The sequence below is a fragment of the Palaemon carinicauda genome, chromosome 40 (assembly GCF_036898095.1).
Source record: "Palaemon carinicauda isolate YSFRI2023 chromosome 40, ASM3689809v2, whole genome shotgun sequence".
Classification (NCBI taxonomy): domain Eukaryota; kingdom Metazoa; phylum Arthropoda; class Malacostraca; order Decapoda; family Palaemonidae; genus Palaemon; species Palaemon carinicauda.
This window is the reverse complement of record NC_090764.1, coordinates 58,050,158-58,069,390: the sequence shown is the minus strand read 5'-3', so window position 1 is coordinate 58,069,390 and position 19,233 is coordinate 58,050,158. Positions and strand designations below refer to the sequence as shown.

Below are 19,233 nucleotides of genomic sequence, written 5' to 3'. Positions count from 1 at the left end.
TCTTCCATGAGTTTCTTCAAAATGTCCTCTTGACTTTTGAGGTGCTCTTTAAGCAACTCCCATTCCTCTTTGCGATGCTTTTCCATCATTTCTGACCACTGTGCCATCTGGTCTGTTACAATAGATTTTATCTTGGGATCATCCACAACCTCCCTGAAAAGCAAAGTATTAATTAAATGTCCTATCTAAAGAAAGAAACTTTAAATGATATACACAATTCTGTAATTAACAAAATATTACATACTGTATGTTCATAATCAATTTCACGAGATTACAAAGATGAAATCTTACTTCTTGCCCTTGGCAACTTTTTCAATTGCACTACACTGTCCTTTCTGAACATTAAGACGTTCTTTCATGTGTTTTTTTCTCATGGTTTCAAGCTCCTTCTGTTGTTTTTTGGTAGCTTTTAAGAAGTTCTTTTGGGCACGAAGAGATTCCAGGTTAATGGGCTCAAACTCCGCTGTAAAATGAACAAGACTTTAATAATGAAATTAATTATGTCCATAATTACCTTTGTGTCATAAGCTGTTACTTTACTTAGAATCGTCAGCTTCACGACCACATAAAATCAAAGATACGTTTTTTATTTCGACTTCACCCTTCCCCTTCTCTATAAGGGACACTATATCGATGTTTTACTACACAGTAACATATCTTACAAGAATCAAAACTAATAAGCAAATGCTGTAATTCATGAAAAGTCCAGAGGAAGGGAGATCAATTATTTATGATGGGAAGGTATGGAAATAATTGGCTTTAGTGTTGAAATTCTGTTATGTCCATGAATCTTACCTTCAAATCATAGCCTTCACACAACACTTAACTGAGGGTTTGAAAATAAATTTTTAACACTAAAACTAAAATATAAAATAAACCACCCAATCCCACATTTCAACAACAATGTATCGATCACAAAGGTATGTAACTAATGCAAGGACAGGTATCACCTTGAGAGGGCACCTGCCATTCAATCCATCTCTCACAATCATATTGACCCAATACATGTTAATGATGTATATCCATAATGGGTCGACATAATTTAAATGGGAGACCTTACATAGAAAGATGGATTAAATAATAAACAAAATTGCATATTAACTTTACAGTTATTAAATGCACTATGCAAAGTTTGAACAACTAATAACTTGAAATATTTATATAACTTTGTAAACCCAATACAGTTTAACAAATCCTATTCATAGCCAAAACTTGAGATCTAAGCTAAAAACTTCCTTGCATCCATACAAGACCTTTGCAAGTAGTGGGCAGGGAAAATTCTTTCCTTATCACTGAGCAACTTTCTTTACAATGTCTAGACAAGGTTCTAAAATTTGGTAGAAAGGAAAATATTGCCTTATGCAAAAATCCCAAACTTAGATAATGCTTAGCTGCAGCCAGAGCTAAAAGACACAAAGTCTTTGTAGTCATCTTGTTCTTGCCAATTTCAGTTAAGGCCTCGAATGAAGAACTTCTTAAACCACATTCTGATTACAGAAAATTTTATGCTGGAAAGGTCTCTTACAAATAAAACCTCTTAAACCTTTGCAACAGAACCGGAGATAACCTTATTTAAGCCAATTTGTTAAAATACTGAACTAATAACATCTATTTTCTGTAACTGCCATGTTGTACCAGATTACTTATTCTCAAAGAAAAAGAACCCCAAAACGTATGATATCAAAATTTATTCTACTCTAGAATACCTCTACTGGAAAACCGATACTATTATCACTTTCTGCAAAACAACATAAGGAGGATATAATCAATCAATTAGAGAGCATTAAAAACCACTATGCACTGAGTATATGGTAAAGTGTCTCCATGTGGTTAGCTAAAGCATATGGGAGCGGCAGAGAAAAATTTGAGCTTGAGGTTGTTTGAGATTTCATCTGGGTAGCAACGCCCTCAGAAGTTCTGTCAATAGTAGCCAAAGATATGTTAACAAAAGGCTTTTGAGTTCAGAAAAGCACACTGAGAGACATTCTGCAATTCAGAGACTGCCTGATCTTGTTGATTACCATACATATGGTGTATTGAAGGGAAGGCACAGGGAACCATGTACTAATTTTGAAGCTTGGCATGCAATGTTCAGTCATCATATAAAAAATCTGGGCAATAAATCTTTTGTCGTTCTCTTTAGGTTTGTTAACATACAACAGGGCGAAAAAACTATTCATTCCAAAAAACTTAGAGTTTTTTGCTCAATCTATCCGGCATAACATTTAATCTCCCTATAGAAAACTGCGATAACAATAAGACACTTTTGACAAAAATCCAGTGAAGAAAATTGTGACATTAGAGATTCCAATTTGGATTCTCCATGACTTCTCAAGTACAATATATATATATATATATATATATATATATATATATATATATATATATATGTATATATATGCATATATATATATTATATATATATATACATATATTATATGCATACATAAATATATATATATATATATATATATATATATATATATACATATATTATATGCATACATAAATATATATATATATATATATATATATATATATATACTGTATATATATGCATATGTAAATATATATATATATATATATATATATATACTGTATATATATGCATATGTAAATATATATATATATATATATATATATATATATATATTAATATATATATATATATATATATATATATATATATACATTTATATAATTTACATACATACTGTAAATACACATATAAGGCAATATTGTTTACTCTCAGATATTGTATCAGCCTTGTCATCGTCTTTATGCTTGTCAACTGGTATCAAAGCATTAGGATATGCAATGCTAGGCTTGACCTTGGGTTTGAGAAAAAATTGTTTGCCCTGGAATTGATTTGGGATCTCTTGCTAACTTAGGCAATGGCATCGTATGAACTCTAGTCAAATTACGGATGGGCTAGTCATCAAGTGGCTTGACTTGTCTGGTGACAAGGACAAAGGAAGTAAGGGAAGTAATTCTTTGTTATTTGATCTTGATTCTATAACAAGAATGTCAATAACATCATTCACAGAAACTGGTAGTCATCAGGGATAAAGATGGAAATACATTCCATAGGGATAATGACATTAACAGAGATGAAGGTAATATTTTGAGCTACTATAGAATACTGAAAATGAGAAAGAGGAGCTTGGAGAAGCACAAAGGGTGGAGGGGCCAGTGATGGAGCTATGCATTACAGAAGTGAAGCGGGCACTGAGTAAAATGAAGAATGGTAAAGCACCAGGTCCATCAGTTTCAAATTGAAATGGTCAAGATACTAGCTACAGATTGGAAAGAATGGATGTTGGATTTATTGAGAGCAATATGGGAAGAGAAAATAATGCCTAAAGACTGTGAGGAGAGTCTAACGGTATCTATATTTAAGGAGGAAGGTGATATCATGGAATGTGGTAACTACAGAGGAATTAAACCAACAGAGCATGGTTTGAAATTTTTTGAGAGGGTACTGGATGAGAGATTGAGAGAGATATAAAGACTGGAAAACAGCAGTATGGATTTAAGAGGGGGAGAGGGAATGTGGATGCCATCTCTATAGTAAGGCAGTTACAGGAAAAAGGATTAGAAGGAAATCAGAGGCTCTTCAGTGCTTTTGTAGATTTAGAGAAGGGTTATGATAGAATACTAAGAGAAGTGACGTTTTGGTGCGTGAGGAAGAGGAAAGTACGGGAGAAGTTCGTGAGAATGGTAGAGATGATATACAAAAGAACAAGGACAAAAGTAATAACAGCTCTTGGTGGAGCAGAAACCTTTGAAGTTAGTTGTGGATTACACCAGGGGTCAGCATTAAGCCTGTTTTTATTTGTGCTTGTCTTAGATGTGTTAAGTGAAGAAATATGAAATGACGAGTTGTGGGATTTGCTATATGCAGATGATTTGCTGAGTACTTCTCATAATGAGGAAGAATTACAGAAGAGGATTGTAGAGTGGCAAGAGAATTTGGAAAGGGGTGGCTTGAGCGTAAATGCAGATAAGACTGAAGTTATAGTCAGCAGTAGGGAAGGTCGGGACAGGAAAGCCATACATGAAAGTAGAGGCTTGGTTATAAAACAAGTAGAACAATTTAGATACTTGGGATTTATTATAAGTCAAGAGGGAGGATGTGAGGCAGAAATTGAGAATAGGATAAAACGATCGTGGGGAAAGTGAAGGGAGGTAGCAGGAGTGATATGTGATAAGAAAATGCTAATCAAGGTAAAAGTTATGACCTATAGCACAGTAATAAGATCAGTGTTAATGTATGGATCAGAAACTTGGGCTTTAAGCTGAAAAGAGGAAGCAAAGCTTGATAGAACAGAGCTGAGAATGATATGTGGATTATATGGGAATATCACTGCTTGACAGATTGGAAAATGATAAAATAAGAAGAATGGCAGGTATAGTAAAGATTACAGATGATAAGTGTCACGAATAAGTTGGTGTGGGCACGTGATGAGGATGAATGGTGGGGAAGAAGTGCGAAGGGCTTGGAAGGAACCTGTTAGGGGAAGAATATCAAGAGGTAGGCAGAGAATTAGATGGAAAGATAAGGTGAAGGATGATATGGAGAGAAGATGTTTGGTGGCTGAGGATGCCTTTCATAAAAGGCATTGGAGCAACCGACCCCTTAATGTACGGATAACGATGGGAAAGTAGAAGTCACAGCAGAAAGGTAAGAATTAGACCTAGTGAGGACACTATCAATAATATTAACAGTAGTTGAATGCTAACAACAGAAGCGCTCATGATATTAGTAGCTGTATCAACGACACCAGTTCTAACATAAGCAGCACTGAAGTTCATTGCAAACAACTAGAAAAAATTTAAATCAATAAATTAATCCTTGTAACCATGTCATCTATAACAGATGAAATAACCCGTATCTCTTTATGCAGAGAGTCATGTCATTGTTTACTTCTTACCTCTAACCCTTCCTTAGCTAAGTCCTCTTTTCTAAAACTTACTTATCGCTATCCCTTCCTTACCTATCCCATTTCACTTCACTTAAATTCCCTATCCTAGAACTTCCCTTCTTACACTTAGAATCCCTACCATTATTAAGAATCTTTACTAATATAAGGTACTCTGACATCTGAGAGTTAGATAAACTAGCCCCTGTATAGGGGATGGGACGGATGGTATAGTTATAATAAAATTTCTCATCATTTTATCATATCATGAAGCTGAAAATTTTAAATTATCAGCTTATGATTTTAAGGTAAAAATCATATAAATAAATCAATATTATTGATGGACAACTGCAGAATATTAAATAAAAAAATATTTATGATCTTAGCTAGAAGTTGAGAGATGGTAAAAGTTGCATCTATTTATGGTGAAATTTGCCTTTGAATAATATTGATGCCTCTTATGTATTCAATTTTAAAAGGGCATTGATAATATTTCTTCAATCCATGTAATCATCATACAGTACAGTATATAATGTTTTTACATAAATCAAATTTGGTGAACAATTTTCAACTGGATATTTTGTAGTTAGCTTTCTGTGCTGGGAATAACTTATGAAAATATTAGCATGTAACGTTATATCAAATATAAATTCACATGACTAATGGTCAAGAAATGCTTCAATGCAAAACTGCAGTACCTGTACATGTAATAAATTTGAATTTAATAAAAAAAAAAATACCCCAACCCTGAGTCCATTACTTACCTACTACAAAACCGGGTATAATTTCCTCCCTACTCACCCAAATCATCCTCTTTTTTACCCCCAGCAGCACCACCAGCTCCAGGTTTTGCTCCTGGTGCCCCAGGCTTGGCACCGCCTCCGGCGCCACCTCCTGCTTTTCCACCTTTGAGTGCTTTAGTGTCAATATCCGAAGTTTCAATGCCCATAGCTTTCATTTGTTCATCTCTCTTCTCTTGGGCACTTAAGAAAGCACGAGGATCAGAAAGGGCATCCATCAAATCTGGAAAGGGCAGTTCATTTCCACATTAAACATTCCATCCTTTCCGAAAAGCAAAGTGAAAGGCAGTAAGATTTTTTAGGGGAACATTAGCATTGCTAAAAATTAAGTGATCTTTTCATACCTTCAAGGATATCATTTATAAGGTATTTATTTCAAGGTAATTTATATGTCATGCTTGGCATAAACAGATAAGTAGAAAAACCTGATAATGTATCACTGGTCTTAAATTATGGACATTTTGAAAGCAAGTTTACAGGCTAGAAATAGTTGGCTTTGGTTTATCTTTGGTGACTTCTCACGGGATCAATTATCAAAGCAAGTTTACTTCTAAATGATAAACATTGTTGTTCACAGCAGTAAATCATATGATTGGCATGATCTGTATCTATGTTCAATAACAAATTAAACCAAGAGAAAACCTATAATAAGACTTTAAAAAATTAAACAAACTCATAGTTTATATAATTACTTACATTAAATTAGTTGACTTTTGTTTTACAATTACCGATAAATTTCCATAAAATTTATAAAACCAAATGTCATCTTTCTTTGGTAATATCTAATATTTTTTTTTTTTTTATATTACACTAACTTCCAAAAGTATTGTATCAAACAGATTTTCCATCAAATACTTACCACCAAGACCATCAGGAACATAGATTTTAAGTTCAATGTTACAAAACAACATAGGCAGTGACATAGGGAAATTCCCTTCAGTTCTTAGCGAGATATGTCTGAATCCTTTCTGAAGACCGTCAAGGGGTAGGATACGTTGCCCAAGCATCTTGCCATTTTCATCAAACACACCGAAACGAAGCACAGCCAAATCAGGTAAAACGACCTGGTTTTAGGGAGGAGGATTTTAATAGCAATAATAATAAATTATGTAACTGACACGTCTGTGGTCAGCAATGTGGTTAAATTCTTTTCTTAACGTGTTTGTAAAATATTTCCCATCGTTTGTGGAATTGCAAAATATACTTTGACATACATTTACCCTATTGTTGATCAAGGCTCCGATATTTAATGAAATTTACAAGAACAGCATTGGATTGCATTTGTGCTAAGCACATATATACTGAACAGGAATATCTGCAAAATATAATTATGCTACTCTATACAGCCTCGTTTATTGCTTAAACTTTGGAAAACTACTTATCAAAGAAAAGTCATAATCAACTAATATAGCATACACTGGACGGTGCACCCATACTGAAATGCCTTTAATATAATTTACCTTACGGAAAAGGAAAGGCTCCTCATTGTATTGAGGATTAAGACCATTGCCTGGAATCATACGTGTTCTGAATTCTTTTCTGATGGTATCTGTAGGTAGACCATACATATCCACTTCCACATAAGTACCAACTTTCTTGTCTGACAAGAACTGACCAGCTATTACCTGAAAAGAATTTCATGCAAGTATTATAAAGTATTTTCAAGGGTATTGTGTATTTGGAAAGGACTGAACTTAGACTTCTTTACATTTCTTTTAGGGCTTGTGTGATAAATTTCTGAATGTAACTGATATTTTCACTGCATAAACGAGAAAAATTATTGACTTCATGAACACTAACATTATTAAGAGCACAATTTGGAAATTTAATATATATATATATATATATATATATATATATATATATATATATATATTCAATGTACTATGATAATGATTTATGCTTTCTGTGACTGAAAGAGAATATTGAAGCAACAAAATATTACAGCTCCCTGATCCAGAAACAAACAAAAATGTATAAGTAAAAGCTGCAAAACACATACCGACACAGCAACCTGAGCTGCAATCACACCATCTACAGGAGACTCAGCAAATGGATCAAATGTCTTATCTGTTCGTCTCATGAAATCTGGTTTGAGAAGATAACCACAGTTTCCATTGTACTCAAACTTTCCTTGGTTCAATTGCATGGGTAGATCAGGTGTTTGGAAGTTTAAGGATACCATTTGACAGCCAGCATTCCAAAACACCTAAGCAAAAGTAAAATGGTAAACAAAGGGTAAATTAGTACAACAGAGTTGTAATTTAAATAAAATAAAACACTGAAATTTGCTCGTGAAACACTTGAAGAAAATAAATTAGCCTCCTAATTCCTGCAGCCTATGCATTCAAAACCATAGTAGTTATGAAATATTTTCCAAATTGATATGCACCTATAAAACAGGGACTATGAAGAAAGATTTTTTTAATAGATACTATGGGGTACATGTTAACTTTTCATGTTAGGCTATAATAGGGAATCCAATAAAACAATATACCAAAGAAATATGGTCTTTCTTTCTTTAGGGACAGTGTATCAACATGCAAACACGGACTCAGTGGATATAAGGGAGACGTACAGGTTCAGGCTCTCAGAACCAATCGCAGCACTTCCTGCATTAAAATTGTTTGCTAGCAGACGACATAACATCGGCTACTGAGAAGCACTGCACATTTTTGAGAAAATGGCAATACCACCTGGGTCTGAGTTTGTTTAACACTGTAAACCATATTTTTCCAATAGGACACCTCAGTATATGACACGCCTCTTCCCAATTCTAGGGAGGTGGAAGGGTCTTTGGTACCACACAGTAATTCCCCAAAATAGGTTATTTCGATTAAACTTTACTGAGGTTCATTTGCTATTCAACCATTGTGTCAATAGCTCTGCTGCTCAGCCACAGTAAAAGAAGATAAAAATAACAATTCGAAAAGATATATGTACATAGTGCCCTTTGCTCTTGCCATAAAGCTGTGGTAGGGATTGGCTTACTAGTGCAAACATTGGGTTCCCCGGGTGCTGCTGCTATTTTGGTTTCTCATTCTTCTAGGGGGCCTCTCCAAGTTTGGTCACAGTTTCACAAGAGCTACAAGCTAGGATGTTTTTCTATTCACTCCTATTTTAGAATATAGTGATAAGAGTTACATAGGACTTACGGCATCTTTAACAGGTTTGTTCATCTTGTAAAGAAATTAAGCTAATAGCAGCAAAATTTCATCCTCATTCAATATGTGCTAATTGCCGATGATTCCCATGCTCTTTATCAGTTTGGTGTTGGAAGTGTTGCTCTTTATCTGCTTTCTTATCTAAAGATAATTAAAAGCAAATAAGAAAGTATGAGAGAAAGTGTTAGTTGGGGCAGATTCCAGGCCTACCATTTCCTTTGTTGTCTTTCGGGTTATATCTGTAAGCATCGGCCAGGTTAGTGGTTTAGGCATACAGAATGTAGAAAAGTGATTCCTAAATAATTCTAAAGAGGAACTTAAGAGTTGGATTGAGCAGCATATTAGACCGTAGCGTAGGTAATATTGAAAGAATCTTGTAATCTCTTCCTAATTTATCATCATCAAAGGTAGTGGAGATTTCAAATGCTGCTCAAGTTATACCAACTTCTTATAAAGTCCATATAAGTGTTGAGCAAGTTTCTGTGTTACACAAGTCAATTAATATCAAACCTTTTAAAAGAAGGAAAAGTTCCTCACTTCCATTCAGTGCAAACATTTGAATTAAGTCTTTCAAAGACCTTGCAAAAATGGGAGTAGATTCAACTGTAAAAAAAAATATTAACCCTAACTGCTAAACAACATTCTCCACTGACGATGAGCTCTGATGCAATGATGCAGTACCTGGGGGACAATTTAATGCCAGTATGATAGTCGCTGAAGGCGACTGATTTAACATTTTATTGTGGAAGGTTCAGTTGAACACAGGAATTCCTGGCAGACATTATTCTATGGAAGTGCACCTTGTTACACACTAACTGCAGTGAGTAACCAAACTGCTACGGTAGGGACAAATGGTAGTGATAGTGCTCGTGGCTTAAGGCAAGAACTGGTTCTGCAGAAAGTATGTGGCACGGTGCATTTCCTCAGAGAGAGAGAGAGAGAGAGAGAGAGAGAGAGAGAGAGAGAGAGAGAGAGAGAGAGAGAGAGAGAGAGAGAGAGAGAGAGCCAGGAATTCCTGTCCAACTGTACCTCATTATGCATCAACAGATAGTTCAACTATGCCTAACCTAACCCATGGAAATTCCAAAACAAAAAGGAAATTTTTGTTATTCCACTAATAATGAAATAGAAAATGAATAAGGTAACTATTCAGATGAACAATCAGATAAGGATAATGATGATGTTCAGGAATCGCCTTTTTGAAAAATGAGTAATAGGATTAGGGAATTGTCCTTGATAATATAAATTTCCTCCTAAATGAAAACAAGAATTGAAGCAATTTTGTAAAAAGCTAGTAAAAACCCTATAGCATCAGGTCCCCTTTTGGTTAGTTCCCTAACTTCAAAACAGAAAAGGTCTTAGGTTTACCATGCAGATAATTTTCTATCGTTAAAAGTGGATCAAGATATTGAATCAATTTACTAATCAAGCATTTTAATCAGTCACTGGTAGCGCATGGGAAATCATCTTGTACAGGAAAAAAAAAAAAAAAAAAAAAAAAAAAGAGTTCAAACATATGGGAGACGTTTTGAATAGGGCCCTCAAAATACATTTATTGAGGAATCTATGAGAGGTTAGTAGCCTTAAAACATAGTTTAAAATCGGAAACTATATAAAATTAAATTGATGATTTTTAGAATATCTGATTTGTCCACAGAAATACCTCAAACTTACTGCAATTGCATTCTTAAAAGGGCAAAACCAATTTATTTTTGTTAGTCAACGTGGTTTCAAATTATTATCATTAAAAGGGAGAGATTATCTACTCAATGAATCAAACTTTAAATAATGTTTCAGAAGCTCAAAGACACAAGTTAATGTGGGGTCCCATTTTGGGTCCAATTATTTATCTAGAAAGTTGTCTAAATTAGGTGATCAAGTAAATACTAAGGCAAATTTAGTTACATAAGTGATTCATGTTACACAACGTTCAACGTCCCTTTAGTCTCCTTCCAATCAGTTTACTGGCACATCTACCATTTATAACTTCGTCACAAAATCAGGATATAATAAGATGTAAACCTAAGAAGAACGATAGTTTTTTTTATGTAAAGTAAACCAGGTATAAAGGGAAAATCCTCTACTTCTAACCTTGAAGGAGGAAAGGAACAAAGAAAAGAAGTCACAGCTCAAGAAGGGCGGGGCCAGTTGTGGGTAGTAGTGGTGCTAAGGAAAGGCTACCAACTAATTTTTCAATTACATACCCCATTATCCATCATACCATATTCTACCCAACATACCAAAACTAACAAGAAAAGACAAGAAATATTGCAAAAGACAATATTTGTGATGTTATTGAAAGAAGCATTAGGAGTTTTAATTCCTTCTCCAGGGTTTTACAATCACATGTTCCTTGTACTGGAAGCTAGAAGGGTTGGAGACTTTTCTCAGACGTTTCTCACCTCAACAAGTTCCTATTTCCAGACTCCAGATCTCCAAGAGACCCCTTCATTAGTTCTAGTTCCAATTCAAAATGGGGATTGGACGATTTCAATTGACATTTCAGACGATTTTTGATATATTCAAGTGTCCCAATATTCACAAAGTATCCAGGGATTGGTTATTAAGGAATAGTTTACCACTTCACATGCCCGTGTTTCTATTTGTGCACAGCCCCTCAAGTATTAACAAACGTGGTGAAGTGTGTGGGATATGTGGACCACACAGGGCAGCCAATATCATAGCTATATTAATTTCTTGTGATTTTGAAGCATTTATTTCATAATCCTTCTTTTCTTAAATAGCTGAATTTTGACGTCAGAGCCGTATTACATTAACTCTGTCCCCCTTCGTTGCGTTTTAATGAAACAAAGATAGGCAGTTTATTTCATGTTTTGATTTTGGATAAATACAAGATTCTTTGATGTCCACGAAAATATTTTGTTTAGAATGAAAAAGGGAAAACACAAATAATAAATAATCGGTGATTAACTATTGAGGTTTGAATGCACGGATAACAGTTTATGAATGGTAAGTTTGACGCACACACACACCCACACACACACACACATATATATATATATATATATATATATATACATATATATATATATATATATATAATATTATAAATATATATATATATATATATATATATATATATATATATATATATATATATATCAAATAAGCCATTTAATACATTAAAGTCTGGATTCTCTTAACGACCTCGGGATAAGAACCCTGGGCGAAATCACTCAAAGACTATAGTATCTGACCTGCCGGGTTTCGAACCCTGGTCCAGGATACTTGTATGACATTGACCATACCACTTAGCTAAGTTCAGTTGCATTCACCTCGCCTCTCAGTTACAAAGTAACGGCTCACTCGCACAGGTCCCAAGCCCTACCCTAAGTGGTACGGCAGTCAATATGATAGTAACAGCCGAAGTAACACCATCTGGGGTTGGCAGGGTTCTTACACCCTAGCTGGTCAAGTTTAGCTATAGTCTTCCATTACTAATGAGAAAACTCAAGAGTGAGCTGCTTACATTTAGCTATTGAGTCATCCATTAGTAATAAGAACACTCAAAAGTGATAATCTAGTTCAATTAGATTTGTATTCCACCAACTATTCCAATACAAACATGAGGAGGGGAGCAATTCTGTCCCTCCCACTGTACTTGACACAGTTGATATGGTCTCTTTCTTTATTCCCTCTCTAGACTTGAGAGGCTAATGGTATGCCAACTCGACTGGGTAAAAGCTTACACCAGAAGAGGGAAATAGGAACTATTCCCATCCCCCTAACTACCTCAATGGTAAACGGGACCCCTTGGAAAGTCATAAGGGGAAAGGAGCCTCGAATGCCTTAAGGAAAGGCCAAAGAGGCCCTTCCAAGCTCAAAAATCCGAGGAGTGTACCCTTGTCCCCTGCACTGTAAAGGCCCAGATTAAAACATATTCTTATGTATATACTGTAATAAGATAATAATGAATACAGGCCTCATGAATATTTGTAATATTCAATTATGTTATTATGTAATCATGATGACAATAGTCCTCTGTCAACAGACAACATAAAACAATAAACCCAATATAGGTTCTCTAAACTTTCCTTTCTCTCTAACATGCACCGAAATGACATCAAACCTAGATATCATTTACAATAATTTTTTTTTTGATAAAAATGTGGGAAAGGAAAGCAGGAAAAAAGGAACAAAAGATATGGGTCCCTTAAAATAAGGTGAGTGACATAAAAACTAGGCTACGCTATGGTTAATCTGGCCAAACCCTGCATTGACTAGAGTACATAAATTGTTAGTAGAAACGATTTAAAAGCAAACATACAGCCAAACTAAGTTAGAGAAAGATTAACACAAAGCTATTGAAAGAATAATATTTTCCACCAGAAAAAAAACCCATGACAGTGAAGAGGTTATTTCTTGGAATATTCTGTTTTATTGGATTCCCACTTCTAACCTACCCGGGGAAATTCTTCGAGCATTACATAATCTGTAGCCCGCCAAAAGACCAGCATAATATTTTACTCTTATAATCTACTTAATTACTTTGTCACTCATGTTACCAAAGTTAGTGTATGGTATGTTTGTTTTATATATACAGTATTTCTTTCAACTGGCAAAAGTACACATTTAGTTAAAATTACTATCATTGAAAGAATTAGGACCTTACTTGTGGCATATAATTAGAAGAGTCAACCCTGGCACCCTTGGGGTAGATTCGGGACATCTGACGTTTGTTGTAGTTGACAAATTCAATGGCCTGGGTCTTGAGGTAGCCTAACCCCATGGTCTCCGAGAATGAAGACATGTTGTGATGGACATTTTTTTCTGTAAGGGGACAATGGATAATGGAGAAATCAAATTTTGTCTTAACATCATAAAAAAAAAGATCATAAAGTTGACAAGAAGTATTAGAGGTTTTATTTAAGGTGGTTGCTTAGAAATAATTTTAAGTTTAAGATTAGAATAGATCATTAGAACCTTTCCTTGATTAAATATGATCATGAGATTAACATGAAAATTTCTGAAGATACTAGTTGAATCAAACCTTGAGTTTAAAAACGATCACAGATACATGTCAGCATACAGCAATACGCATTTTTAACGCTTGGAGGAAACTAGAATTATTAAACAAGAAATTTAAAATCTTCTATCAAATTTCTAAGAACGGGTAATAATATGTTACCATCTACCTATTTTTGATAAAATATAACGTCAAGTGCAGTGCATGGCTCAAGTAAATTACTAATACTAGTGCCCAAGAATAAGTAAGCGTACTGTACAGTATTTTCTTATCTTCAAATAATTGAACACAGGTTTTGCTTCATAAGAAGCTACATGACGGTAATATCTTAAGGCATATCACCACTTCAATTTACAGAAATCCTTCGTATATCTGCCCTTTCTTTCTCTGCACTCTCCCATTAACTACATAATTTTGGGTGCGAGCCACTGAGTGGGAAAATTGAGAATAGCAGGCTGACTGTCTGCATTTTACAATCTCTCTCTCTCTCTCTCTCTCTCTCTCTCTCTCTCTCTCTCTCTCTCGATGGCAGCAAAAAGTTCTTCTTAGCAAGGTAAGATCGCCAAGGACTGAGCGTATGATCTGAATTGCAAACTGAATATATCCTATGCTGATTGGCTTATTTGACTAGGAGAGGTTTAAAACTGATGGGGTATTTGCTTGACTTAGAGTGCAAACAAAATTTTCTAATATGTCACCAGTTACTTTCTGCCCCTGAAAGCATTTGAATATTCTTCTTGGAACTTGTGTAGTCTCGAGTTAGCCAAATTATATTAGCTTAAATGGTCTTTCCTAAATTCAGAGAGAATCTATCAAAAACTTATCATTCTGTTTGGGCTCTCAGCATATGATGAGTAGGAGACCCAACGTACTAAATAATCTTTCCTTCTTTGGGTTATTCAAATAATTTCGTACATATCAATGGGACAGGTCCAAAGGCCACCTACTTGACTAGCAAGCTTCCGTATCTCAGAAAGATCATGTGTGAAAAATGAAAAATAGTTTGAATAATTACATTAGAAATGGTAAACAAAATTAATTGATAGAAAATTTAATAAGTAACTAACTCATGAAAGAAATGGATGCTTAAGTGTTCCCTCATACAACATAACCAACACAAAGTTCCGTCCAATAACTTGACTGTCACAAATAGGAGCTTAAGTACTCTTATCAACTACGGTATGCCGATCATTAGTGAAAGGACGGGACATAGATCACGACCAAGAAACACAAAGGCCACTAGTTGTGGCCAAAAACTATACACCCAAAGGTGTGTGCTATCCTTTATGGATCTAGCTAAAATTAGTGCATGGAGCAAATTATGGGGCATGAAGTTGCACCCTAAGGCTCGGTGGGTCACACATCCGCAACTAAGCTCTGCGACTCGCTGCAATGTTAAAAAATCCAATAGATGGCGGGAAGTCTAGCGATTGTACTGCTGTTTTATGTTGGAACGACCTGTCGCACACTTAATGCTAGATTCCTGCTCGCTTATTCTTGGACCTGGGCGATTGTTGGAGGGCGTGTGGAATAGAGTAGAAGGCAAGACGCCACCTACTGCGTTCAGTATGGTATTAGCCTTGCGAATAATCGTGACTAGTTCTGATTCACGTGAAATTCACTGCGAGGCTTTAGAATGCAGCTCGATTACCACTCGACCTGGTAACGAGTGCACAACGATTGGCCAAGGAGGTATATGAAGGCTGATATAAACGACCTAGCATCAGGAAACCACTCTACCAAATCTGCAAAGGTACAACGGGACTATTTGAAGGACTAGTGCAACTCATGCCATGGCAGACTGTAATGCTATAAAAAGCGTTGGCATATAATTTGTAATGTACCTAAAGTGTTTAAATGCCGACAAAAATAAAGACATATGTCTAACTTCAAATTATTTATTCATATTCAATCCTAATCTTATAAGTTCTTTTCACGAAACGTGATAATTTTTAACATGTTTTTATTTATATGGATTTCACATTTGATTTATCCATGTTTTTGTATTGACTTAATTCATAGTAACGCTTTTTAATTATTCACAATATTTATTTTCTATCTAAATAATTCATAATAATTAAGCATTTCATTTATTTACGTTCGTTTTTTTATAGACTATTCGTAGTGATCATTCAAAATTTTTTTATCTATTCATATTCTTTATCTTCTATTAAAGTTATTGATAATGAGTGATCATTTTATTTATTCACGTTCGTTTTTTTTAATGTATTCACATTTTTTTATTTCTTATTCAAGTTATTTATTCACATTTTTTTATTTCCTATTTAAGTTATTGATAATGATTGAGAATTTTATTTATTCACGTTTATTTTCTTTATTGATTTCATTCATAGGGACCATTTATCTTCTTTTTATTTATTCATCATCATCATCTCCTCCTACGCCTATTGGTGCAAAGGTCCTCGGTTAGATATCGCCAGTCGTCTCTATCTTGAGCTTTCAATTCAATACTTCCTCAGCCATGTAGGCCTGGGGCTTCCAACTCTTCTAGTGCCTTGTGAAGCCCAGCTGAACATTTGGTGAACTAATCTCTCTTGGGGAGTGCGAAGAGTATGCCCAAACCATCTCCATCTACCCCTCATCATGATCTCATCCACATAATGGCACTCGAGTAATCTCTCTTATACTTTCATTTCTAATCCTATCCTGCCATTTAACACCCAATATCCTTCTGAGGACTTTGTTCTCAAATCTACTAAATCTAATGGCGATTGTTTCATTGTCATACCATGACTCATCTCCATATAGTAACACCGATCTCACTAAACTGATGTATACTCTGATTTTTATATGTAATTTCAGGCGATTGGATTTCCAAATTTTACTCAACCTAGCCATTGTTTGTTTTGCTTTTTTCAATTGTTCACTAAACTCTAATTCTAAAGACCCTGTAATGGAGATCATAGTTCCTAAATATTTAAATGATTCTACCTTATTAATCCTTTCTCCCTCCAATGATATTTCATCTTCCATTGCACACTCCGTTCTCATCACCTCTGTCTTTCTTCTATTTATCTTGAGCCCAACCTCGTTTGCTAATTTATGCATTCTGGTAAGCAAGCATTGCAAATCCTGTGGTGTTCTGCTAATATGGACAGCATCATGAGCATACTCTAGGTCGGCTAAATTCCTATCACCATTCCAGTCCAATCCTTCTCCACCATCTCCAACTGTTCTACGCATTACAAAATCCATGAGGAGGAAAAGACAACATGGGTGACAACACATTCCCATGGAGTACTCCACTGTTCACAGGAAATTCATTTGATAGAACTTCATTAACAATAACTTTGCACTTGCTATGCACATGAACAGATTTAATCAAATTCACATAATTTAAGAGATTTCATATAAATGCTGGACTCTCCACATAATTGGCATGTGCACAATATCAAACGCTTTTTTATGGTCCACAAATGCCATCAAAAGTGGATTTCCATATTCTACACATTGCTGTACATGTCTCAAAATGAAAATTTGGTCAGTATAACTCCTACCTTTTCTAAATCCTGCTTGTTCATCTCTCAGTTTTTCATCAATCTTTCTCTCCGGTCTCTTTAGAATAAGCATACTATATATTTTCATAACTGACGTAATTGTTATACCTTTGTAATCATTGCAATCTGTCAGGTCTCCTTTTTTTTGCTATTTTCACCAACATATTTCATATTTTTTATTTACTATTAAAGTCATTGATAATTATTTAAAATTTTATTTATTCAAATTCGTTTTCTTCATTGATTTTATTCAGTGATAAAGGCCCTTCCACACGAGGGGCAAATGCACGGCGGACAGTCACTGTTACCAATTTTGTTACATGGGTGACGATCAAGTGTAGATGATGTCAAAGACGAGGAAACAACGGGCAAACCATTGAAGTGCCGGTGCCCGTTGTTTAGGCATTGGAAGGGCTTCTGACTATTATCTGACACAACTCTGACAGCACTCTGCCCTCTGTTCAACGTCTGGCCAAAGTCATACGTTCACCTGCCTGTTCCTACTGTCTGCCTTGGCTGTTTGATCTGGTAATACTGTTTCAAAGTGAGAAAATCACGGGCAAATCTGAGTGGCCCCCCACCTTGCATCTGCCCCTCGTATCGAAGGGGTTTAAGCGATGTTAGGCAAGGCAGCTGATCGAGACTCAGGTCTATCCCAAAAGCCAAAGCAAAGTCCTTCAAAAAGAAGCCAACCATGATTACCCCCATACAAATGGGAAAAAGAAAGTTAATAGGAGAATATATATATATATATATATATATATATATATCTATATATATATATATATATATATATATATATATATAGATATATATATAGATATATATATATATATATATATATATATATATATATATATAGATATATATATATATATAAATTGAATCTGTAATATAATTTTTCATTCATTTCCACATGGTGTCTTATAATCTTATCGTGTTATATGCTCAAACAGGTTAGCGCATTGTTTCAGTATAACTTACTTTAATAATAGTTTTATTATTTAATAATATAAATTATATATAATTATATATATACATACATATATATATATATATATATATATATATATACTGTACATATATATATATATATATATATATATATATATGTATATATATATTTTATATATATATATATATATATATTTTATATATATATATTTTATATATAATATATATATATATATATATATATATATATATATATATATATATATATATATATATATATTATCACACACCTTTGTTATCAGAATTTGGGGGAAATATTGGTAGGCAAAGATAGACTTCAGTCTTCCAAAGTGGAGATTAAACATCAGTAAAAGTGCTGTAACATGTAGTACAGCCTTTCTATGATGTAAAAATCAAATACCGTAGCGCTTTATTTCCTTTATCATTGTTTGAAAATGTAATTTCTTATATAATTTTTATTTTCTAGGAACAATCTATTCATATAGAGAGCACTTTAAAATTCATTTCCCCAAAGTTTTTTTTTTTTTTTAAAATGGGTTTGATCACCTGTGGGCTATGTAGTTTTGCAAGCCTGTATGATAGATAGATTGCAAGATATATTAAACATTCATGGACACAGAAAAAACAATAGTTCCTAAAAATACAATTCACTGCACTGCTACTTACTAGGATTAGCAAAATCATGCATACTGTATATATTTCTTATATTACTCTAAAATAGCCAATAATTTTCTATCTAATACAACCAAGCGCTTCTTCTGAGTGTCTTCCTGGCTCAATGTTCTTTCCTAATTTTGATTTTCCTGTAACATTCTCATAATTTCAGAATATTGTACAGTAATTCTAAAAACTTAGCAACGTAACTTT

At 34.3% G+C, this 19,233-nt stretch overlaps 1 protein-coding gene across 9 annotated transcripts in view; it reads right to left on the bottom strand.

Moving 5' to 3' along the window:
* norpA (no receptor potential A) overlaps positions 1-19,233 on the bottom strand; it is a 753,920-nt gene that overhangs the window by 42,554 nt on the left and 692,133 nt on the right. For all 9 annotated transcript variants that reach the window (XM_068363776.1, XM_068363782.1, XM_068363783.1 and 6 more), the window contains 7 exons: positions 13,520-13,677; positions 7,725-7,931; positions 7,183-7,347; positions 6,582-6,786; positions 5,724-5,945; positions 292-463; positions 1-153 (listed from right to left, as the gene is read on the bottom strand). The exon at positions 1-153 is cut by the window's left edge and continues 45 nt beyond it. In XM_068363776.1, the coding sequence (XP_068219877.1) occupies positions 1-153; positions 292-463; positions 5,724-5,945; positions 6,582-6,786; positions 7,183-7,347; positions 7,725-7,931; positions 13,520-13,677 (1,282 nt within the window). The remainder of the gene's footprint in view (positions 154-291; positions 464-5,723; positions 5,946-6,581; positions 6,787-7,182; positions 7,348-7,724; positions 7,932-13,519; positions 13,678-19,233) is intronic.